We start from the raw sequence: 25,430 nt of genomic DNA on the forward strand, positions 1-25,430 counted from the left end.
TATGCTTAAAAGCACCTATGGGCTTCCCTCCTCATTTTCAGCAATAATGTCCATCTACAGCCTTCTACATTTTGTACTTGGCCTACAACCTGTGCTCTCTCTTTCTTTCACCCTAAACTTCTAGACCTACTTTCATACATAACCACCTAGCTACATTCTTTCACATGGAAAGAAATTGTTTTACACTCCCAATAATCACTTGGAATAGTTCTACTTGCTACAAATGCACACAAGATATCTATGGTTCAGTGTGTTATCACAATTCAGAAAACATCACAACCACAATCACAATCATGAACCTGTCCTTAAGTCATCAATAATTCATCCAAGGCCCATTAAACCCAAGGACCATTAAATACACTATGGCAAGAAATTAGAAATATGTCACAGCATCCAGGCACACTTAACATTTCTTACTTGACAGTCCAACAGATGACCAACACAATAAACAACGTGCCATGTATGAAGTGAGACTCTAGAGAAATAAATATAGAAGATGGCCATGTTTAACTTATTGAGAGATGTCATATAAAGCAGGATTGTTAAGTCTGATTCAGCCATTGCAAACAATATACCCACACAAAAGAGCACCTTTTACTTGCATACAGCCTACAGCCTGTATTTGATCATGCCTCACCCACATTGCCTACTTTGACTAAACAGAGGCCATAGCCTGCACTTTAATCATCAACAGCACGATCAAGCTTAAAGCAGACAATCCAAAGGTGTAATTGTGTACTAGCATGGCCTTATAGGCATCAGGTCCCCACCTGGAGGTGCACACCTGGCGGCACACAATGTTGTAGCCCATAGGCCTGCCATCCTTAATAAAGATTTAATCATAGAGATTTCTAATAAATTGATGGAGCTAACCTAGCATCATCCATTATAAGCTACTTTTTAAAATAAACATTCCGTCCATTAGTATCTTGATTAATCAATGCACTTCACTACCCTTAATTATACTGCTGGCATTTTAGGCTAGCTTGATAATAGCCTGTAAATACTTGCCTCAAAGCACCCAGAAACATGGAAAGAAAGACAGGATTTAACAATTTTTCCCTCCCTTCCCACTCACTGCAATTGTAACAAAGTCTGACACTCCCAACCTCATAATGATTGTAACAATTGTAACAAAGTCTGACACTTCCCATCATTGAGCTCCTTAGGAAACAGACCATCAACAGAATGTGCAAAAGTTACTATAGCTAAGTACACATATAGCACATCAGATTTATACTGAAATCTTGCACAAAAGTTCCCATGGTAGTGGCTGAGGTAGAGCAACACAATGTCCAGCTGTCACTACTGAAAGACAACACACAGAGTTAGCTACAATCAGAATAGTGTAATAAGCCAGCAAAGCACACTGAATAGTCCACATGGAAAAACTCACCGCTCTTCTTCGAATGGCACTTCGACCAGCCGATTGCCTCAAAGATCCTGAGGCAACACGACGAGTAACTGCTGACACAGGGGGTGCGGATGCGACATTCAAATCAGAACCTGAAACGAGATGTGATGTACCCTGCTCTCTTGACGGGATTCTGTTAGATTCACTTCTTCTCAACCATTCTGCTTCAAATGCTCTGCCTCTAAAAACAGCATCCTGTTGAAGGCTGGAAACAAGCCCGATCCTCGGTGCCACACCTTCCACCAAAGGCAACGCACTATTCCTGCTGTAAGGATCCAAAGCACTGCCAACAGTTGGATTACCTTGCTGTAAGTATTTCAAAGCCAATTGATCAACCTCCTCCATGCGACCTTGATTTAACAGCCCTGTCCGGTCAGACCGACCTTCAAGAACCTTAATCTGTGGCAGACGGGGTTCTACAATAAGAGGACGGGGCTCTAGCCTCAATAGAGGGGGATACCCTGGAAGCCTTTCTTCCATTCTTAAAGCTTGAGGAGGCAGCACATACTGAGAGTCCCTGCTAACAAGCTCCACACGAGCTGGAACAGGGGTACTTTTCTCCAGTAAACCCTGCCTGAGATGATCTGCCTGGTGCAATGCATTGGATGCATTGCCAGTGTTAAGTCTTTTGCGCGGAGGCTCTATAGGGCAGAACAGTTGTATGAGCTTCGCAACCTGATACACAACCACACCAAAGCTGTTACTAAAGAGCATGCATTTGACAGCATCAATACAATGTTGTGTATACCAGCAGAAATATCTCCTACTGAATGTCCAACCTCAAAAAGGAAGCGTGTACCTGGTCAGGAGTAAGCTCAAAATTGAACTTATTACGTGCATAATAGTTTTCTGTGATTGCATCTTTGAAGACATCTTCCGAAAGTGGTAGGCATTCTCGGTGTATAGCAAACCTTACCTGAACAAAATCAATCGAGTTCACTGAGAATAAGTTTTTCATTCCAGCTTTCTAGATTTAAACGCCTGATAACCTTTCAGTGGCATGAATGTTCCAATCATCCTATAACTATTGGGTAACGGATTATCTAACTACACATACTGTACGAGAGAATGCATGCTTTGAGCATGTATCCAAAGCATTGACAAGCAGACCAGCATGTGTTATGACTCTGATTCCCAATGTGACAAAGTGAAGCAAGACCTCTCTAAACAGCAACATCATATTCATCATCAACATGGAAAATTCCACGAAAATCCAGCTCACCACCAAAAAGAGCTCCTTAACAAGGCAAAAAAGACTTCCAAGTTCTCTATAGCATTCAAATACGCCCCAAGAAACTGGCAAGGCATCACTACCAACTCCCCATGCAACTCAATCCGAGTTGCCTTGTCGCTCCCGGACAATCAGAAGCCAGTCCCTTGCATCTTCTCACCAAGCTTGCCAACCTTGTAATCATGTTTCTCCTCATTCCTTTCGGCACCACTTACTTTCATCTCTTTGCACTGTCTCCACTTGTTTTTCACCCTACCTTCCCTCTTCCAATGCATCCAGCTCAAGCTACTTCTTTTCCTCCAGCACTTAGCAAGCTCAAGGCCTTCCATAGCCAAGAGGTTTTGAGGTTTTTTAGAAACGTTTGGCTTCGGAACATTTCATAGGTTTCAAAACGACAGTGCGTTTTTTTGTGACTGCTGGTACCCTGGCTGGCTTTTATAACTGCCATCCCCCGGTATATCAATAGTAAAGACAATCTTGTGCCATCATCCTCGTATAGAGAGTAAGGCCTATCTTCATTGCCCAGGCAAGCCTCTATTGCACAGGATTGCACTACAACCTTAAGGTAACATTTCTAAGAAAGGATAAAACGTACATAATGTGTTTTTTAGCTAGCTGATTGATTTAATTATGAGCAACTGTCTAGCACTGGCAGTGAGGCCTTAGCCCAGGCAAGCCTCTACTGCACAGGACCAGCCTCAAAGGCAAGCCGGACACAACCCAGAATCCAATAAATAAGTGCAGGCTGACCAAACTATCATCCCCAGTGTCATTTTTCTCCTAGACAAAATGAGCATGGAGTTTTTGTATGCTAGCTAACTGGTTTCATTATTGGCAACTATTTAGCTCAATAGATGAGTATTGGTTACAAGTTACAACCTTGGCATATTCCCGAATGGAAGTTCTAAAAAAATCATGTAACCTATAAATAACAATGTGTCCCAAACTACCTTTGCAAAAGAACCTCTCTCTCTCTCTCTCTCTCTCTCTCTCTCTCTCTCTCTCTCAGGAGGCAGAAGAGCCTATGTAGGCTATGAGATATGCTAGCAAAGTCCCAACTACCTTTGCAAAAGAACCTCTCTCTCTCTCTCTCTCTCTCTCTCTCTCTCTCTCTCATGACATTATCCGAGCAGAGTTTGCTGCGCCTCCTATGATGGTAGAGGCCATATTTCAGACTATATGCCTGCTAGACAGATTCAGAGAGATGCCACAGGACAGATTATCATACAGAGCTTTTCAGGCATCTAGACAGTTGGCTGAGGCAGGAGACAGAGGATCATGGTATGCACAGGTCACACATTGGTTCTCACAGCATGGCCTAGACATGGATCATCTACCACCATTCCAGTATGACAGGGATGCACCACATATCCGTCTCTCTCATAGTGAGAGGAACAGAGTATTGAGACAGGATCTATGGCAGCTCTATACACGAGAGACATGGATATCGCCTACACAGCCTCTTCCACCGAAGATGCTATACTACAGAGATCACTTCATGAGTATCACTGATGATGGATTTATAGAGAGGCCTAGATACATGGAGGGCTTTTTACCACACGGCTCCCGAGTGGCTATTGGTCAGCTCAGAGTTTCATCACACCGATTGGAGATTGAGACTGGCAGAGCAGCACGGATCCCCCGAGAGGAGAGGGTATGCAGATTGTGCAGAGAGGAGGTGGAGAGTGAGGAGCATTATGTATGCAGATGCAGAGCATATACAGCCATCAGAGAGAGATATCCCATTTTATTCAGAGAGCCACATTCCCTACGCCAGATCTTTGAGGCAGCAGACCAGCGCATACTGGGGAGATACATTCTAGACATACAGCGCCACAGAGAGACATTATTACAGGCTCAGACAGCTCGAGAGGGGGGGCGACAGACACAGATTACTACATTTTTTCAGAGATCCATACCCCTCCCAGCCCCTACACGGCAGGGAATTACTCTCCAGAGAGCAGAGACACTTAGAGCCCGCAGGAGACAGAGGACACCTGGCTTTCGGACACCACGCCTATACCAGAGAGAGATGACAGAGATCAGAGCTCAGTTTCATAGAGAGGGTGAGGAGCGACTGGCTCGCTTCAGAGCACACCCAGGCATGTTCTTCAGAGAGCTGTGGACACCCCCTTCACTGATGTATACCATTTTATACCCCCAGTATGGTACAGGATGGAGCTAGCTAGGTTGCATATCATGATTGTATACTCCATGCATATAGCTTTGCATTCTCCTAGTAATAGAGCTCCATCCCCTACACACCCAGATTCAGCTTTTTTATTCAGTACTTTTTCATTTTGTTGGGATGACAGAGGATACCCCATACATGTACTCCAATTTGTCTCATAGGCCGAGTTCGGTCTTTTGGAAGACGTTAATAAAATCTTTCTTTCTTTCTTTCTTTCTTTCTTTCTCAAAGACACAAGAGACTAGATATGTAGGTTATGAGACATGCTAGCAAAGTCCAAAGAGCATCACACTCCTGTTGAATATTGTCATTTCAGCCAATACACACATCAGACAAAGGTTCCCACAGATTGTGGAGGGGTTTCTCACATAGTTACCAAGTGTTTCAGAAAACGTGTTTTCATAAAAGTTTTTGAAATGTTTCACAGTTGGTTAATACAAATGCCAGAAGTTTCACAAACGTTTCATACAGGTCAAAAAAAAAACCTATATATGCTACCAGTTTTATGCCAGAGTGCTGCACAAAGCATGGAAGCAAACATCTTTGAGACAGAGAACATTAAATCTTTAATCTTTAAGACATTCAATTTCTTGTGTATGCTACCTATTTTATGCCAGAGTGCTGTACAAAGCATGGAAAATATGCGCAGCTGGGTAGGCCAGAGTTCAGTCCAGCGGCTGTTCCACCGCCACTCCCGGCCGGTGGAGATGGCGATCCTAGCTTCGCCCGCCACAGAGTTCTCTCCAGCCTCCCCTGGGGGGCCCCCGCGAGTGATGGGGCTACCAGTGGATTAGGGTTTTTTAAGGTGCCTCCAGCTGGATGCTGGCCCGTTCGAGACACTGGTCGCGCCCTTGCGAGTTTGCGTGGTGTGCCATCCCTCTCGTTCTCCTTCAGTGGTGAGCAGCATGGTGGCCTTCTCCTTTCCTCTCAGTGTTGCCCCAGACACAGCATGGGATTGCAACTCTGTAGAGGAAGTTTTGCGTGATCAGATATTGGAGTTTTCTCACCACTTCAGCGACTTGGGGCTCACGGACCTATTGCAGACCCGATTACACTCAGCCCGCATGAGCTTGTTTGGTATAGGAGATTGGCGGGCGGATCCGGTCCACACCTCAGTTGAGGCGGTGCTACTGATTCTCCTCCATGCCGCCCCGAGGGTGCAGCCGACCTTTAGATACATATATGCCTCACGCCTATGCCCTGGACAGGGCGAAGGCGGAGTGGGGCTGGACACAGAGACAGGTCACCCTCTTTTTGGAGAGACTCCGCACCCGGACAGACAGTGACTATTCTCCCTCCAAGCCGGCGCCCAAGACTCACACAGTGGAGGGCAGATCATCCGGGCCGGCTGAGAGGGGTGAGCCAGTGGCGGCTGCTTCACTTGCCATAGCTCATCCATGAGGATCCTCTCATGGAACATCCAGGGTCTCGGTGGACATCGCTGCTACATTGGTCGGGGCAGACTTCGCCAGGAGATCCAGAGGGCTCTCGTTGGAGGACCCATAGATATCCTTTTCATCCAGGAGCACCACCTTTCTGCCGGGCGTACCCGCACCTGTGGGAAGATCTTGCCAGGCAAGAGTCACACTTTTTGGTCACCGGCATATGGCTCCCAGGGGAACCAGGGTGGAGTATGCATCTCAGTCAGCCAACAGCTTCTATCCGAGGTTGTGGACTCTGGCACTCTGGTCCAGGGTCGAGCGCAGTGGATCATCCTTCGGGTTGGGGAAGACCGCATTGGCTTCCTCAACTTCTATGCCCCTAATGGGGCGACCGGGAGAGCCGAGTTCTGGAGCACCATTAGGCAGTCCCTCCCCTTGGCAGACCACTGGTGCCTAGGAGGGGATTGCAACATGCTGGAGGATGCAGAGGACAGGATGGGGGGCAGCCAGGAGACCATTCATGGGCCGGAGCTCGCTGCCTGGGAGGAACTAGTGCTGCAGGTGAGAGGCCAGGATCCGTGGACTCTCCCGGAGTTTGGCAGGTTGCAGGGGAGTCTATCTTTTTCGCGCTCGGATAGACGAGCCACAGGAGTTAACCTTTCCCGCATCGACAGGTTTTACATTGATGAGTGGGCTTGTGATAGAGGTGGCACTGTGGGCATACTTGCAGGCTCCTCGTTTTCAGACCACTTTCCAGTGCTTCTCCGGATCGAGGACCCTACGAGAGGAGAGCGGGGCCAGAGCGTCCGGATTCCAGATTGTCTCATAGAGGAGCCCGAGATTACGATCACAGTTGAGCAGGTCTGGCAGGAGCTGCAGTTCAGGAGAGGAACGGCAGCCAGCGATCTTGCCAGTGGCTTGCAAGAGATCAGTCGGATGCTCAGACAGGCTGCCTTGGACCGTCTGGAGGCCTTCAGAGAGCAGGAGAGGAGCCTACGGAGGAGTCTAGCGTCCCTCCAGAGACTCCAGGAGAGGGATCCTACGAGCCCTTGGATCTCAGAGCAGATGGAGTCAGCTCGCACTGAGATCAGATCCATCGAGGAGAGGAGGGTGGAGTTCCGATTCCATGCTCGGGCTTCTTTTTGGACACAGGCTGGAGACAGAGTGACTCGAGATTTCTTTGAGACGACAGGGCCTCGCTTCAGACGAGAGGGTCTCAGGCGTCTTCGGCAGGCTGATGGCCAGGTTGTGGTGGATCCCCCCAGGGTTCGAGCGATAGCCACAGATTTTTACAGGGATCTTCTCTCTGCTGAGCCAGCAGATGACAGGGTGAGAGAGGCTCGGGAGGCAGTCTGGAGCTTCACGAGACCGGTTGTGCCGGCCCATTTGCAGCACTCCCTTCTCTCCCCCTTCTCGGATACGGAACTGGAGGAGGCTCTTCAGGCGTTACCTCGGGGCAAATGCCCAGGAGAGGACGGTCTCTCAGTGGCTTTCTTCCAGAGGTATTGGGGCCTTTTACATAGGGGCTTCAGATTGGCATTCCAGGAGATTATGGAGTCGGGAGTCATGCCGGACAGCATGGCAGAGGGGTTGATTCACTTGATCCCCAAAGAGGGAGGAGACAGACTGGAGATTAGACAGTGGAGACCGATCACCTTGCTAGGCACGGCCTACAAGGTCCTAGCTAAGGCGATCAGCAGGCGGCTTCAGCCTCACCTTCCGGACATCATCCATCCACTCCACGCAGACAGGCTTCATCCAGGATAGGAGCATTCTGGATAACATTTTCTCTTTCTGGGAGGCTACGACTTTGGCTAGATTTCGGCAGGAGGATCTGGCAGTGCTCCTTCTCGACTTCGAGAAGGCATATGATCGGGTGGACTGGGCCTTCTTGGAAGGCACTATGGAGAGGATGGGCTTCCCCCCTCAGTGAATCCGTGGGGTCTCTGCACTCTACACATCGGCTCATAGCCAGGTGCTGATACAGGGCGTGCGCGGAGAGAGGTTCCAGCTCTCGCGCTCGGTGCGGCAGGGGTGCCCCTTGGCGCCCTTTCTTTTTCTTTTTGTGGCGGAGGCCAGGGGCACCCTTTCTTTTTCTTTTTGTGGCGGAGGCCATGAGCACTTTTTTGACGGCACAGGATACAGGTTTGCGGGGCCTCCAGCTTCCCATCCGCACCTCGGAGGAGCTCCTAGACTCGGAGTTTGCGGATGACACTGCTGTCTATCTTCAGGGAGGTGAGGAGAACCTCCGCCGCTTCGCCTCAGCCATGGACAGGTTTTGCAGAGCTTCGGGTGCTTTGATCAACTGGCACAAGTCGTGTGGGTTGTGGGTCAGTTCTATGCCCCCCCCCCCCCCCCCCCCCCCCCCGACTTGGAGGCCAGTTGATGGTTTTCAGTGGCTGCCCCCCGGCACTACAGTGCGTTATTTGGGATGCTACGTGGGCATTGACATATCTCCGGAGCAGCAGATAGCCCCCCTTCTTCTGAGCATTCGGAAGAAGCTTCTGTATTGGATTACCGCTCGTTTATCTCTGGCTGGCCGAGTAGTTGTGGCCAACCAAGTTCTGCTTGCTACCATGTGGTACATCACTTCTTGCTGGGCCTTCTCGCGGGCGTGCATTGGCCAGGTGCAGAGGCTCATCAGGAACTTTCTTTGGTCCGGTGGCGACGGGCGGCCCGCCAGGGCCAAGGTGGCATGGGCTGTGATCACTCAGCCGAGGGAGAGAGGCGGCCTGGGCATTGTTGATCCTATTTGCCAAAGCCGAGCTTTGCTTGGCAAGTTGGTAGTTCGTGGCCTCCTGCCAGGGGCGCTGAGCCGTGGAAGGAGTTTCTTGTTTCCAGGATGCTCAGCCGCACTCCTTCTCTTAGCGGCCCCTGGACCCCCAGCATCAGGTGGATCTTTACAGAGCAGCGATCCAGAGGAGTAGGCCTTGGCTTTGAGGAGCGTTTTGAAGCTAGCCTTCTGAGGGCCTGGGCGCATCTGAGACCGTCACTCTTCCAGACTCCCTCGGGCACAGATGAGGAGCGCCTGAGGCAGCCATTGATCTGGAACCCCTTGATTCGACTTCCCAGCGGCCATATGGTTGGATCGCGGCCTCACGTATCGTGGGGCCCGTTGAGCTCCGGCCCAGCCCAGTCCCTAGATGATTGGATATGTTTTCAGCAGCTGCCTCTAGAGGCTCAGGAGAGGAGACTCAGTGGGATGAGGGGCAGAGAGTCGATGAGACAAGACATTGAGGCGGCCATCCCCCAGGAGTGGCGGACCCCAGTACAGGACCCTCCACCTCCACAGTGGATGGGTGTCTTTACTCGGCATGAGATCCTTCTAGCGGTCTGCGGCACAGCGGAGAGAGTCGCCCCACTCACTTTCAAGGTGGGAGAGGGTGGCCAGCTTCAGAGCACACGACTGGATTTAGATGGGCTCCAGGGTTGTATTCTTCAGAGGGTGCGGGTGGTCGGTTTCATCAGAGACAGTGGCATGTAGACCCCTCACCGGCCTCGATAGGGGAGGACTGTTCTTGGAGATTATGGGCTTGGGACAGCAGGCCTCTTATTCGACTTCAGTGGGATCCAGGTGAGTGGTTTTGGCGAGATCCCTACTCGGCCCCCACCAGCCCAGGCATCCCCTTTTTTCAGTACACAGCGAGGCTGGGGCGGCGGATTCAGAGGCACAGGATAGCGAGCACCCCGACGGCGGCCGAGCATTGGCGGCGACAGGGGCTCTCCCCTGCCTTTCTTAGGGACTTCTGGCAGCGCCTTTGGGCCAGCTTCCGGCCCCGGAAGGTGACGCTTTTTCTCTGGCTCACAGCGCATAGAGGACTAACTGTGGGGGCTTGGCTAGCTTTTGGCAGACACCCAGCGTCCTGCCCTCGGTGCGGCCATGCACAGGAGTCACAGCGGCACTGCTTATGGGATTGCCCACAGGCACAGCAGGTATGGCAGCGCGCTCTCAGGATGGTTTTTGCAAGCTCACCAGGTGAGATGCTGGTGACGTGGGGTGCGGTGGCTTGGGCCACGGACAGCGGCCCGGCCCTTGGATATGAGGACGTCCCTGGCAGTGCGACCATCCAGGTCTCTGACAGGGCGATGGCGGTGTCACAAATCCCTATATTCTAGGGACATGCGGATGCGTGTCAGGCCTAGAAACATGCGGATGCATGTATGTATTATACCTGGGCATGTGTATGGATCATATGAGTGGATGCATATGAGTCCAAGGACATGGCAGGACATTTGTGGACTTTCGGGCGGTGCCCGTGTGGATTCCGGCCATGCACACATGGTGTGTTATGATGGCAGGCGGAATATTTTCAAGTACAAGAATGATGATAGGTGGTTCTCCAAGTTTACATATGCACAATGCATAAATGATGCATGCCATAACTTTATTTTACTTTGTGTGACATTGTCTTGCTGCCTGGACAATGCTTGTTATTTTGGCTTGTGAAGCCCGAGGGACCGGGGACGCCCGGGCACCTTGTGGACAGGTGTGTGCACTCCTGCTTGGGCCTAAAACTGTGGGCTTATGGGTTTTGCAGGTGGTAAGTGCGTCCACACTCAATTTACAGCTTATTTCATTTACTACTAAGGTTTATTGATTTGCAGGTCCACACTCATTAATAAGTGGCCGGACAACTTATAATGCGTTCGCATTTGGTTGGACCAAAATTAATGAAGCCCGGACAGCTTATGGCCATTTCCCATTTGGTTGGACCTAAACTTATACAAACAGGACAAATGGAGCACTATGGGCTGGACACCTACCTGGACACCTTATGGGGACACTTGTCAGCCTGTATGTGTACCCACCAAGCCCCTTAGGTGGCACTGGAGAAAGGCGCCTCCTTCAAGAGGCCTTTTGGGCTGTTTTATTCATTACTCAACACATTGGAGAGCTGGTTGAAGCTTTGGGAGTTGCTACAGGGCTGGTTGCTTGCTTCCCGGACTCACACAAGCTTGGATAATGATCCCCACACTCTTCTAAAGGGCTGGTTGGTAAATTTCAGACCTGTATTTTCTGGTTATTGCGAGTTTTGGGCTGGTTACAGGTGTCCAAAGTCAACTTGGACAATACAGGACAGCTCTAGGGACCTCCACAAGGCTGTAGGACCCTTTACAGGTGGATTTCTCGCGATAGACAGTTGCTATTTTGGATTGGTTATTGCACAAAACAGGCCGGACAGCAATGGAATATGTGAGCATGGATGTGTCTCAAGGATTCCTGATGTAACAGGTGCTTAGGGCAAGCATTGGGGACACTTGCTCACGGAGAATACAGGTTTCTGGATCAGTTTCTCGCGTGGAAACAGGGCCTAAAGATCCATTTACATCTTGTGCAGGGCGGAGTACCTGTGAGGATTGTGATACTCTTGTGCAGGGCGGATGTACCTGTGAAGAGGCTTGTGCAGGGCGGATGTACCTGTGTGTAGGGCGGATGTACCTACAGATTCTCTTGTTTGAAATGTATTCATTCATGATGTATTTGGAAGAATCAGGTGCAGGCTGGTGGTGAATCCCCAGGCACCCGTAATCTTGTACTTTGCAGACTCTTTTGGTAATATAACCTGAAGGGGGGGGGTCAGCCTATCATCGGCCCCTTTATGTGGTGTACTGTCATTTTCAGCTTTGTGGTTGTAATGCTCAAGTGTTAAGTGCTCAGAATCTTGTTCACATTTATACGATTCCATTACACGCGTCCGCCTCCCGTTACATTGGTATCAGAGCTCAGTTTTTCCCCTTATTGGAAAACGGTCTGAGGCTTGGAATCATAAGTGGTGACCTGATTTGAGTGTCATGGACAACCACATTTCTGACAGTGTGGAGAACACACAGGACCGTGAATTTCATGGTACAAGGGATGCAAGAGATGCTGCAGGCAATGATGTCTATGGAGATGCAGGTACTCATGACACTATGCATTCTGATTTGGAATCTTTGAGGCGTCAAGTGCGACGCTATAGGGCTGAAACCGAAGAGCTTAGGTCATTGAAAAATGACCCGGATGTACAAAGGGTGTTGGCTGCGAAGGCAAAGGCTTCGGTCCATGAAGTCACTTTTGAAGCAATTGCAAAGGAAATTGATGTTGAGAAACCCCGAGAGCTTGCACTTGCATACCTAATGGTTAAGGGTGATGTATACACTGAAGCAGATGGTAGTTTGGCTTTCAAGAAGCCACCCCTCATGGCTGCCCGTGGTGATGCACATGATACACAACAAGCAGAAAGAGCACAGCAAGTGCCAAATGCTGAAAGGACAAGAGTCCCTGGTGCTAGGCTTGATGCAGGTCAAGAGAAGAGTAAGGATGAGGGATCCTCTACTCATTCCCGCTTTGCTCCAAGAAGACATGTCCATTCTCGTGTTGAGCTTTCCACTCATTTGGAGAGTGTGGCTCAAGAGAGAACGAAGAGGGATCGTGAATCTTCATCGCGGCATCATCATCATGCAGATGAACAGGATGTACATAGGGATGCATATAGAAGGAAGAAGCCTCGAGAGTTCAAGTCCGGTGACAAGGATGTAAAGTTTGAAAACTTTCAGGGACGGATGGACTCTACCAAAGCACTTGCTTTCATTAGACAGTTTGAGATAGCTTTTTGCAATGAAGACTTTTTGGAAAAGTCTATGCTCAAGCATGTGGGAATGCATCTCAAGGATACGGCAAGTGATTGGTGGCTTGCAAAAATACTTGATGGAAGCGCTGCCCCAACTTGGTCTTCTTTCAAAATTCAGTTTTATGATCAATTCTTACCACCAAACTTTGCAAAGGATGTACGCAAGGAGTGGGATTGGCTGTCCCAAGATGAGGGAGAGTCCGTTGCTTCATACATAGCAAAGTTTTGGAAAGTCCTTCTCAAGGTTACTCCCTTCATGAAGATTGGAGAGGACGAGAAGAAGAGAAAGTTTGAATCGGGGCTCCATCACATCATCCAACAAAGCTTGGGAGTGTACCCAAATAAGACCATACAAGAGCTTATACACTCAGCCATGATTGCGGAGAACTTGCACATAAAAGCACCCACAAATAAGCCATTTGCAGGTCAAAACAAGAGCAAATTCAGGGCTGGTTATGACCAGAAAAAGGGTGGACAGCCACCTAAGAATGCTCCCAAAGATGGCCGAGATGCAAAGGATGACTCCGAAAAGAAGCCGGGGGGTAAACGCCACAATTTTGGGCTCTCAAAACAGCAATTGGAAGAGTACAGGAAGGCTGGAAAATGCTTTAAGTGTGGCAGTAAAGATCATATATATCCTAAATGCCCACAGAATCCTAAGAATGCTGAGCCTAATGTGCAAAAGCCTCTTGTGAATGTTGTACCCGATGTGCAGGGTAATACAGGGCATGAGCCCAAGAGTAGAGTCATATGCAAGGCTTGGGGCAAATTGAAGGATCAACCCGCTTTGTTTCTTTTTGATGATGCTTCCACAGATAACTTTATATCCGTACAAATGGCTGCCGCCGTAGGTCTCTATGTGGAAGACATGGGAATGCAAATGAATGCAGATGCCGCCTTTGAGGGCAAACAGGTTGATGTAACTCCGGTCATTGGTAAGCTCCGTGTACATATACAGGACTACCTCGACTATGAGAGCTTTCTAGTGGCTCCTCTTACAGGTTGTGATGTTTTGTTGGGGATGCCCTGGCATCACCGTTTAGAGCCTGTTAAGGCTTACAAAGAGAAGAAAATCAGCTTTGTACATAGAGGCCGTGAGCACTCTATAGATGCTGGTACTACTGGAAGTACCATACCTCTTGTAAGCCATGTACAAATTAATAAGGCAATAAAGAAATCAGCTTGTTCTTACTTGGTTTTTGTACGTGATACCATTGAACATTCTAGTGTTGATGTTAGTGCATTAGATCAAGACAAGCTTAACTTTTTGAATGAGTTCAAAGATTGTTTTGCAAATGCTTTGCCAGCAAGGTTGCCACCAGAGAGGCCGGAAGATCATTGCATAGATCTAATTCCCGGTAGCTCTCCACCTAATAGGCCACCATACAGGGTGAGTGCTAGTCAACAAGAAGAGATTATGGCACTGGTGAATGAACTTTTGGAAAAGGATTTGATTCGGCCTAGTTCCTCGCCATATTGCTCGCCGGTACTTCTTGTTCAAAAGAAGGATGGTACTTACAGGATGTGTGTTGATTACCGTGCCCTCAATAAGATAACCATCAAGAATCGGTTTCCCATTCCGCGTATTGATGACATCTTGGACAAGCTTGAAGGTTCGGCATGTTTCAGTCGAATAGACCTCAAGAGTGGGTATCATCAAGTGAGAGTGGCACCTCAAGATGTACACAAGACTGCATTCAGGACAGCCTTTGGTCTTTATGAGTTTTTGGTGGTGCCTTTTGGCCTTACAAATGCACCCGCTACCTTCAACAGGATGATGGACAGGGTGTTCAGAAAGCATAGAAAGTTCACGGGTATATTCTTTGATGACATTATTGTATTCTCAAAGAATGAAGCCCAACATCGTGAGCACCTGGCTATTGTGTTTAAAGAGCTTAAGGAAAATCAACTCTACATAAATGCAAAAAAGAGTGAATTCTTCCTCCCAGAGATTCACTATCTTGGTCACATTGTATCAAAGGATGGTGTGCGCATGGATCCCGCAAAGATACAAGCCATGCAAGAATGGCCACAGCTGAAATCAGTCCATGAAGTGAGGAGCTTCCTTGGTTTATGTGCTTACTACAGGAGGTTCGTCAAGCATTTTGCTTTCATTGCCGCTCCGTTACATGATTTAACGAAGAAGAAAGCAATCTTTAAATGGACACAAGAAGAGAGAGATGCCTTTCAAAAGTTGAAGAGTGCAATCATCTCGAGACCGGTACTCATTATTCCGGATTTGCACAAACCTTTTGTCGTGGAATGTGATGCAAGTGGGGACTGCATAGGGGCTGTTTTGAACCAAGAAGGACATGCCATTGCCTATGAGAGCAGACGCTTGCAACATGCAAAGCTTCACTTACAGGTTTATGAGAAGGAGTTGTTGGCTGTAATTCATGCCCTTACTATTTGGAAACACTATCTTTTAGGGGCTGATTTTATGGTCAAAACTGATCATCAAAGTTTGAGATATTTTTTGACTCAAAGTAAGCTCTCAGAGAAGCATATGAGATGGGCAAATTTTCTCTCAATGTTTCATTTTCAGATTTTACACACTCCAGGGAAAAAGAATGTGGTGGCAGATGCCTTATCTAGACGACCACAGGTTCATGCTATTACAGTTGCATATCATGAGGACTTATCGGATATGCGTAATACTTATCATTTGGATGAGGATTTTGCACATGTATGGGCTGATTTGCAAGAGGGTATTGCTGTCCCATCTTATGCCATAAGAGATGGATATCTCATGATGCAAAATCGTATGTGTGTGGTAAAGAACCTTCGCTATAAGGTTATGGATGAGTGCCATGCTCCTCCATATGCAGGTCATAGAGGCATTTTGGCCACAGCACAAGCTTTGGAGAGGTATTTCTTTTGGCCACATATTCGCAAGGATATTGAAGCATATGTACGTGAATGTATGGTATGTCAAAAGGTCAAGTTTGACCGACATAAAGCACCTGGATTGCTTCAGCCTTTGCCTATACCAAATGAACCATGGGAAAGCATTGCTATGGATTTCATTATGGATTTGCCGAGGACGCCACAGGGAAATGATGCTATTTGGACCATCATTGTGACAGGTTTAGCAAGCAGGCACATTTCATTCCCGTACGCAAGACAATAAAGCCAGATCATATGGCTAGGATGTTTTTGGCACAGATATTCAAACACCATGGCATGCCTAAATCTATTGTGAGGGATAGAGATCCTAGAACCACAAGCTTATTTTGGCGCGCATTGTTTGACAATATGGGTACAAAGCTGAACTTCTCATCAGCTTACCATCCACAGACAGATGGGCAAAGTGAAATAGCAAATTCAGCCGTCCTCGACTTGCTGAAATCTTATGTATCCAACCGCAAATCGGATTGGGAGAAGTATTTACCACTTGTGGAATTTGCCTACAACAACACGGTACATACTTCTACGGGCAAGGCGCCCTTTGAGATTATCTATGGCAAGGTGGTACTACCACCCATCCTTCGTACAAAGGATGAGATTTTTGCAGCAGATGAGTATGTCAGAGACTTGGATACTGCATTTGCACAGGTACGGACAGCCATAGAGAGGTCTCAAACCAAGAATAAAAAGGCAGCTGATAAGCATAGAAGGGATGTACAATTCAAACAAGGTGATTGGGTCTTGCTGAAATTTGAAAAGGCACGCCTTCGGAAGAGGCCAGGAAAAGAGGGAAAGTACCCTAAACTTTCCAACAGGTATTATGGACCTTTTCAGATCTTGGAGAAGATCAATGATGTTGCATTTCGGCTTGTACTCCCAGATCATTGGAACATGCATAATGCTTTTCATGTGAGCCTATTGAGGCCTTATGTGGGACCGACACCGTTTGAGCCGGTTTTGGAAGACCCACCCGAGGTGGATGAGCTGGAAGAGATTCTTCAACCTGAACAGATTGTTTTTCACAAGGAACGAAAGCTTGCGGGAGGCAAACTTGTTCGTAGGTACCTTGTGAAGTTCAAGAATTATTCAGCTTTGGATGCGAAATGGATGGATGAGGCCTACTTCGAGGATTACCCAGATCTTTTGAAGGCCTATCTGGTGGCTTTTCAGTTGAGGTCAACTGATTAGAAGGCGGGGGGATGTCACAAATCCCTATATTCTAGGGACATGCGGATGCGTGTCAGGCCTAGAAACATGCGGATGCATGTATGTATTATACCTGGGCATGTGTATGGATCATATGAGTGGATGCATATGAGTCCAAGGACATGGCAGGACATTTGTGGACTTTCGGGCGGTGCCCGTGTGGATTCCGGCCATGCACACATGGTGTGTTATGATGGCAGGCGGAATATTTTCAAGTACAAGAATGATGATAGGTGGTTCTCCAAGTTTACATATGCACAATGCATAAATGATGCATGCCATAACTTTATTTTACTTTGTGTGACATTGTCTTGCTGCCTGGACAATGCTTGTTATTTTGGCTTGTGAAGCCCGAGGGACCGGGGACGCCCGGGCACCTTGTGGACACGTGTGTGCACTCCTGCTTGGGCCTAAAACTGTGGGCTTATGGGTTTTGCAGGTGGTAAGTGCGTCCACACTCAATTTACAGCTTATTTCATTTACTACTAAGGTTTATTGATTTGCAGGTCCACACTCATTAATAAGTGGCCGGACAACTTATAATGCGTTCGCATTTGGTTGGACCAAAATTAATGAAGCCCGGACAGCTTATGGCCATTTCCCATTTGGTTGGACCTAAACTTATACAAACAGGACAAATGGAGCACTATGGGCTGGACACCTACCTGGACACCTTATGGGGACACTTGTCAGCCTGTATGTGTACCCACCAAGCCCCTTAGGTGGCACTGGAGAAAGGCGCCTCCTTCAAGAGGCCTTTTGGGCTGTTTTATTCATTACTCAACACATTGGAGAGCTGGTTGAAGCTTTGGGAGTTGCTACAGGGCTGGTTGCTTGCTTCCCGGACTCACACAAGCTTGGATAATGATCCCCACACTCTTCTAAAGGGCTGGTTGGTAAATTTCAGACCTGTATTTTCTGGTTATTGCGAGTTTTGGGCTGGTTACAAGTGTCCAAAGTCAACTTGGACAATACAGGACAGCTCTAGGGACCTCCACAGGGCTGTAGGACCCTTTACAGGTGGATTTCTCGCGATAGACAGTTGCTGTTTTGGACTGGTTATTGCACAAAACAGGCCGGACAGCAATGGAATATGTGAGCATGGATGTGTCTCAAGGATTCCTGATGTAACAGGTGCTTAGGGCAAGCATTGGGGACACTTGCTCGCGGAGAATACAGGTTTCTGGATCAGTTTCTCGCGTGGAAACAGGGCCTAAAGATCCATTTACATCTTGTGCAGGGCGGAGTACCTGTGAGGATTGTGATACTCTTGTGCAGGGCGGATGTACCTGTGAAGAGGCTTGTGCAGGGCGGATGTACCTGTGTGTAGGGCGGATGTACCTACAGATTCTCTTGTTTGAAATGTATTCATTCATGATGTATTTGGAAGAATCAGGTGCAGGCTGGTGGTGAATCCCCAGGCACCCGTAATCTTGTACTTTGCAGACTCTTTTGGTAATATAACCTAAAGGGGGGGGGGTCAGCCTATCATCGGCCCCTTTATGTGGTGTACTGTCATTTTCAGCTTTGTGGTTGTAATGCTCAAGTGTTAAGTGCTCAGAATCTTGTTCACATTTATACGATTCCATTACACGCGTCCACCTCCCGTTACAGGCGGTGGTTCCGACGCCAGACTTCTCTTCGGCAGCCCCTCAGGAGGGGGTCACAGATGGGAGATGATCAGCAACGTGACGGCTTGGCACATATGGAGAGCCCGATGCAGGGAGGCCATTGACCGCCAGGCGACTCCACCGGCAGAGGTCATACAGGCCCTCTGGGTGGACATCATTCACACCTTGAGAGGACACTGGGGGAAACTCCAGGGCGACTCGGACCGCATGAGAGGGCGCCGCAAGGCTTTCCTCCGCACGTGGCAGCCTGGCCCTTTCCTCACCACGAGGGGCGAGGATGTCACTTGGCACTATAGGCCTCCAGTTTGGCTTTTCTCACCTCCCACATGTACTACTAGGTAGCCCCCCCCCAGAGAGTGGCCAGCCTCCACGGGGGTGGAGCTCAGGTGTTCACTGTGTTTTTATCCCTCCTTGTGAGGTGAGCTTTGTAGCCTTATGGCGTTTTCTCATTAACTAATAGAAGGATCGTTTTTCTGGAAAAAAAAAGTATGGAAAATATGAAATGAACGTCTTTAAGACAAAAAACATTGGATAGATAAGCTACAGGTAGATCCTGCAGGCTGCTGCCCCTACCTGCCAATTTGTCAAAAACACTGAAGAACTTAACAGGACAGAGAGAATGATGTGTGGACATCTCCAAGTGTGAAGGGGGGAACAAGAACATTAATATTTTAATGTTTTATTCATGGGTTGCCCCTAGGCCTAAGTGGCCCCTAGGGAACTTTAATATTTATTAAAGTTGGGCCCTAGGATAATTTTGGAGAGAGGCCACTCCACTTTTGGAGTTACACGCCTCTCTCATCTCTCTCTCTCTAGCTTTTTGGGGATACGTGCAAGTTTGCAAGCGTGGAGAAGAGGAGAAGTAGGTCGACTGCTGCATAGAGGGGTGGTTGCTGTTTTTGCATAGAGTTTGAAGAGCCAACCGTACAGCCAGGCCGTACAGCTCTGTGAAGACTGCCCGTACAGACCTGTACGACAGCAGGTACAGTGTACGACTGCTGCAGGTATAGGCGGCTCTGGAACAGGCGACTGCTGCCCTATTGCTGGCTGGTGCAGGTGAAGTAGACGAGATACCGTACAGCAGGTACAGTCGGCTGTACGACAGCTGATTCAGGCGACTGATTGCAGGCGCATAACTGTACAGCTGGTACAGTCGGGTACAGCAGGCGGATTCAGGCAACTGCAGTACAATCCGTACAGTTCTGTACGGACAGGTTCAGTCAGGTGTTGCTCACCAGTACGGACAAGTACAGGCCGGTGTTGACCTGTCAGTTCTGAACAGTAAGGCGGCGCATCTCCAGCTGCATGTGGGATTTTATCAGAGCATATTTGGTCCATCAGTCGAGTGGTTGCAGGGAGGAAAGTACAGACAGTTTCTTGCAAGTACAAACTGGTAAGATTGGCCTCACGAGTGCAGAACCACGTGCTGATTTGGTAAGCTCTGAACTTGTCCATCTTTCTTTCTTTCCATTGGCTTATGTCTGCTGCAGAGTTGTGCTATCTGGCTCCTTGTGAGAGGAGGGGTATGGCAGATTGAAAGGGTGGAAACAGAGATTGGACAGTGGATGTATGTTTGTGCTGAATTGTGGAACCATGTACTTGGGATATGCCAGATGTGTGCTCAAGGCTGCCTTGCTGAATGGTCTTGGCTGATCAGAGGGAAACACAGAGTGTTGCTTTTGTGGGACACGGATGTGTGTGTGAATCCTCTCTGCAAAGAGGTCTTGTGGGCTGCCAGATTGGACATACAGGTGTATTCTCCTGGCTGGTTTTGTTGTACTCAGCTTTACATCTTTTTGAAATTGAATAAAGAAATACCGAAAGGGGCGCCAAGCTTTGGGGCCAACAGGTGTCGTTCTCATTACAGTTTTGGGGCACTCTAGCTCCAATTAATTTTGTTTTTATATCTGGACTACAAGTGGAAGGGTGACTGCTAGTCTACCGCACTTTGGTTTCTACCAGAGGCCGGTTTTATGTAGAACATGTGCCTGTCACTAGGTTAGATGGATAGCAAGTGAATTTGGGAGGGCCCCTTTTATAGTGATGCAATAGAGCTGGCAAACTGCCCACGACCAACTAAAAAGGAAGAAAAAATAGGATAAAACCTCATAAATAGGCATTCCCCAAATACACTGAGATGCACAATTTCTAACACCCCCACTGCAGCTCAGTGTGTAAAGTCTGAAGAAGATAAGTTAATGAAAGATGCAACCAACCATGGACACTCCAGTATTGCACAATACCGGATACACCTCGGAAAGAGCACCCACCAACTTGTTTCCTCGAAACAAAAATGCCACCACCACGAACAGCAGAATGATGAGCTGCCGGACACACCGCGCCCATTATCCCCCAACAGTGGACTATGAACACATCACATCCCAAAAACCTCGAACAATGAACTTAGAACACATCCAGTCCATAATCTCTGCTACACCAAGCAATAGACGTGGAACACATCCAATCCATAGCTCCAAAATGACCTTGTCTCGCCACATATTTTTAATGCTTGGAACTCCGACTCAGGGATCCCATGCACCAAAAATGGAACTACTAACAGCCCCCTCTCCCGCCCACAAGCCTCCTCTGGCTAGAAGCACATGGGGGAGAACTATCTGTATAACTATAGAAGCTGACCATCCAGGTCCTCCTTCGCTTGTGCAGCCTTGGGGACACTAGAAGTATCAGAGTCATCATCTTGTATATGATCATTGCCTGTCTTTGAAGAGTAGCAATGACACCATCCTATCTGTTGCACTCATAGTTGTTTCTCGTACGCGTACGAACCTGTTCGTACGTACGAGTCGTACGGTACGATACCGTACGAATTCGTGCGATATCGTACGGTACAAGCTAGTTTTTCCCCCCCCCCCCCAAAATTTTTTTTCCTTGAAAAAAAAATTCCAAATGCTAAAAAAAAATAGAAACCCTGCTTTACGAAGATCCCAAATGCTCGCAATACTTCGCAACTTTCGTGTCCACTCAGTTTTCCATATGGGGTTGTGGAGAGACCTAAAAAATCTGGCGAGGTAGACTGGTAGTGTACACTTGATTGGTAGGATGAGAGAATCTTGCTACATCACTTGGGGATCCCTGGTATAGGTAGGCTAGACAATTAGATTCTCAAGTTATGCACAAGGGAGAACATTTGGACATGGCCATTTTGATCTAGAGAGGAGTCCCTAAACTTATCACCCTAGATGCAGCACTCGTATTTGTGCAAGGACGGTCCCTTAGTCATAAACGCTACACTGGGAGACCTTTGGTATTGCATTACCCATCCAGGTTCTTTTTTGGAGACAATCGGGAGATCCAACCGGGAGAGACACATATCCATGTACTGGTTTCTCAAGCACTGTATACTCCTCCCCTCCCAACCTTCCCTCACATTCAAGCTTGAAGCTCCATAGCTTGTAAGTGTAAAAAATAAAAACCGTATTTTATCGTACCGTATCCCAAAATTTCATATCGTACCGAATATTCCCGTACGGTATCGTACCGTACGGTATCGTATTTTCGTACCGTGACAACTATGGTTGCACTGTAGCAAGTGCCTGATCCTATCCACTATGAAGGAACCTTACCTACTCTTGAGAAACAAGGATAGATGCCTCCTCCGAGAGGGAATCCATATCCACGGCAATTGCACGCCTCTGCAAACAAGCCTTTGTGCCACTGATGATCTAAACACTCCACAACCAATCTCCAACACTTCTCCAACGGAACAAGGTATGAGGAACAAGCAGCCCCCTCTCAAAACTGAGAGTAAGGGGCTGTACAGTAGCAAACAGTCCACCAAAACTTGCCGGAAAACACCCACAAAGTAGGTAGATCCATCGAAGAAGAGGCAAGCTAAAGATGCCACAAGTATGTGGCGCTCCACATGCGAAGAAGAGGACCATCAACTGCTATCCAGGGCTCTAATCCAAACGCCAACATCCCCCTTCAAGCGAAGGCAAGGCTGATGCACAAGCGAAGAAACACCTCCACTGCTGCCCAAGGCTGAAACGCAGCCTACGCACCACCAACAACAACGAATGATGGAGAAGATAGCATAGGGGAGAAAGAGCTGCTACCACCACAAAAATGCAGCCACCAAAGCTGAAGCACAGCACCCTAGAAGAAAACACAGCCACCAATGTGAACGCAGCCAAAGGAAAACACAGCAGCCAAGTGGTGAGGAAAAACACAGCCACCTGGAAATTTGCACAAAACGCAGCCCTCTGCTGCATATGTAGCAAAAACACAAGCCTTCTTCTGCTCCCAAAACGTTGAACTTCTTGCAAAAAGGATAGTCACCACCGCCGCCTTCAAGTGCCGGTCACCTCCGCGACTGATACCATGATAAAGTTGCACAATGCGGAAGCAAAACACAGGAGAGAGGGAGAGCAAAGGAGAGGGAGAGACATCAAACAATGAACATCATGTTATGTAGCAAGAGGCTTTTACAATGGCAATATCAGCCAACAAATGGTGTAGAACATGTGCCTATCAATAGGTTAGATGGATAACAAGAGAATATGGGAGGGCCCCTTTTATAGTGATGCAAGGGAGCTGGCCGACTTCTTATGGGAGCTGGTTGACTGCCCACGACCAACTAAAAAGGAAAGAAAATAGGATAAACCTCATAAACGGGCATTCCCCAAAAACGCTAAGGCACAATTTCTAACATAAAGACACCCAAAATCTGAGAAACTAAAAACAAAACAAAAAAAGACTTTTAAGACCACGTTTCGTACAGATTGTGTGAAATCCGTTTCATTGCTGTGCAATATGTAGCAGCTATGAGCTACTACTTTGCAGCTTGATCATCAAGATAGCATATCGAAACCATGCTCAGATCAGCCACAAAATTTGACAAGCCACAAGTACACGCATACATATCATTTGAATTGTGAACTGTATCACAACCACAAGCTCTTGCTATACCGCATAGGTCCTACCTCGGTCTCCAAAGGTTGGTAGTACTTCATCCTCTTATCTCTCACACGCATAAATAAGACCCTATAAGCTATGTGAATAATTGCCTGCAACATTATTGTTTAAGTAACAACTTCCACCCTTCCAAAGCAAAGCCAAACACTATGGTCATAACATAGTGATATTCTTTAATGTATACAAAGACCAATCATGTAAACCCTACATTTAAAATCACGGAATATGGCACTGCACAATTAATTGTACAAAGTTCCCTATTCGGGGACTTAGTATGTGATGATGCTGTGCATAATGTATGCAAAGCCATCCACACTCTTCATTGCCACTGCAAGCACAATCAGGGCAGCTGCCAGGGCTATGCAGGATAGGAGGTATGTTTTTCTGCACACTAAAGTTTAAGGCAGCAAAATCAGCCCATGTGGCTGTGCCCCCTCTCAAATGTAACCTCCCTTCTGAGAGGGGAGAGCCATGAACACCCGCCCCCCTTCCCTTTTTCTTGTAGGCAGTACCTTTTTGTGAAGGTTAAATTTTGTTTCACATGTATTTTCTCTTTAATGTAGGAGGAGCTTGTTTTCAAGAGGACAGAGACGGGGAGAGGAGTTCGACAATTTGTGCAAAGCCATACCCCTGAAACCCAAGAGATACACAACATACATGGCCATAAACTAGAGTGAGATACAATAAATTCTACGGGTTTACATGCAGATGCATGGTACATGCTGAACCTAGGCGCAAATACAGTACAGCTGAGCTCAATGAAAACCATAACAAAGAATGTCTTGGTTAATGGCACCAACCTGAGCAGGATAAGATCCTTGACCCTGGAATGCTTTGGGCTCCAAATTCATTCCACCACGAGACACGGCCTCATATATTCCATAAAGCTCTTTGACGTCAAAATCGAACAAGAACAGGAAGGTGCCGGGAACCACCTGCTCTACAAGGTCCCTTCTGGCAAGTGGGAGCCCAAAGACTTTGTAATGAAAGCAATCTCGTTTAGTGTTAGAGTTGCACATGAAGATCAAACCTGCAGGCCCCTTCCTGGAGGTCCGAGGATCATCAGCAGCACCATTTCGCAATGACCTTTCTTGACCGTCCCATCTCGAAGGCTTACTCCATCTTGAGGGCCTCTTGCCGGACATTCTTCTCTGCATCGCACAGATTTCTTGTTCAGAAGAAAACCTCTTGCGCGAGAGAAGAAACCCTAAATCCTTGTACAGAAGCTAAATACAAACCCTAACCCTAAACCATAGTGGGGAGGAAGAAGACTTACACACGAAGCTCGCCGAGAGAGGATCACCAATCGCGGCAACAGAGAATCGAGAGCAAGAAAAGCGTGAAACTAAAACAGCCCTAGGTGGGCAAAGTGATGGAACCATTTCAATTTTTATTTTTTTAGCCAGCACCAAAAAAAAAAAAACGTTCACCCCTTGGCTTACATGTGACTTCTTTTCTTTTATTGTTCCATGTGCTTTTCCTCTCCTCCGTGCTTAATAGATAGATTTTAAAAAGATATAAATATAGAAGTCATGGACTTATTCGTGCTCCTATAGCATACAAATGAATGTTCTTTCACACGTATGTATCTCTTTGTGTTACATGCACATGTGTGTGTATCTCTCTCTATGTTAGGTATAATGAATATTCCTACACTTGTGTGTGCATCTCTCCTTATGTTACATACATGTACATACCTCTCTCTCTCTCTCTCTCTCTCTCTCTCTCTCTCTCTCTCTCTCTCTCTCTCTCTCTCTCTCTCTCTCTCTCTCTCTCTCTCTCTCTCTCTCTCTCTCTCTCTCTCTCTCTTCCCACGAAAAATAAGTATAAACACATGTATGTATTAATAATATCATCGAATAAGTAACGATATCCAAATAAACATGCAAAGAATGTCCTCTTTATATAGCGATGAAAAAGAT

At 47.5% G+C, this 25,430-nt stretch overlaps 1 protein-coding gene across 1 annotated transcript; it reads right to left on the minus strand.

Moving 5' to 3' along the window:
* Positions 1–863: 863 nt before the first annotated feature.
* Positions 864–24,960, minus strand: LOC147617441 (uncharacterized). Its single transcript, XM_086775710.1, has 5 exons — positions 24,785–24,960; positions 24,309–24,659; positions 2,214–2,330; positions 1,397–2,089; positions 864–1,308 (listed from the first exon to the last, which is right to left on the minus strand). Exons 2-5 carry the CDS (start codon positions 24,651–24,653, stop codon positions 1,306–1,308), a joined length of 1,158 nt encoding a protein of 385 aa, XP_086631836.1. The 5' UTR covers positions 24,654–24,659; positions 24,785–24,960; the 3' UTR covers positions 864–1,305.
* Positions 24,961–25,430: the final 470 nt, after the last annotated feature.

This window comes from Cibotium barometz, chromosome 36, assembly GCF_041138505.1.
Source record: "Cibotium barometz isolate CiBa-2024 chromosome 36, ASM4113850v1, whole genome shotgun sequence".
NCBI lineage: Eukaryota > Viridiplantae > Streptophyta > Polypodiopsida > Cyatheales > Cibotiaceae > Cibotium > Cibotium barometz.

Bases quoted from the DNA above. Each gene is read 5' to 3' on its own strand.
- LOC147617441 (XM_086775710.1), bottom strand. From the start codon at position 24,653: ATGTCCGGCAAGAGGCCCTCAAGATGGAGTAAGCCTTCGAGATGGGAC. The intron at 2,331-24,308 runs GTTGGTGCCATT...GATTTTGTTCAG, and splicing joins AAGGATCTTATCCTGCTCAG to GTAAGGTTTGCTATACACCG. The intron at 2,090-2,213 runs GTACACGCTTCC...GTTGTGTATCAG, and splicing joins TTGAGCTTACTCCTGACCAG to GTTGCGAAGCTCATACAACT.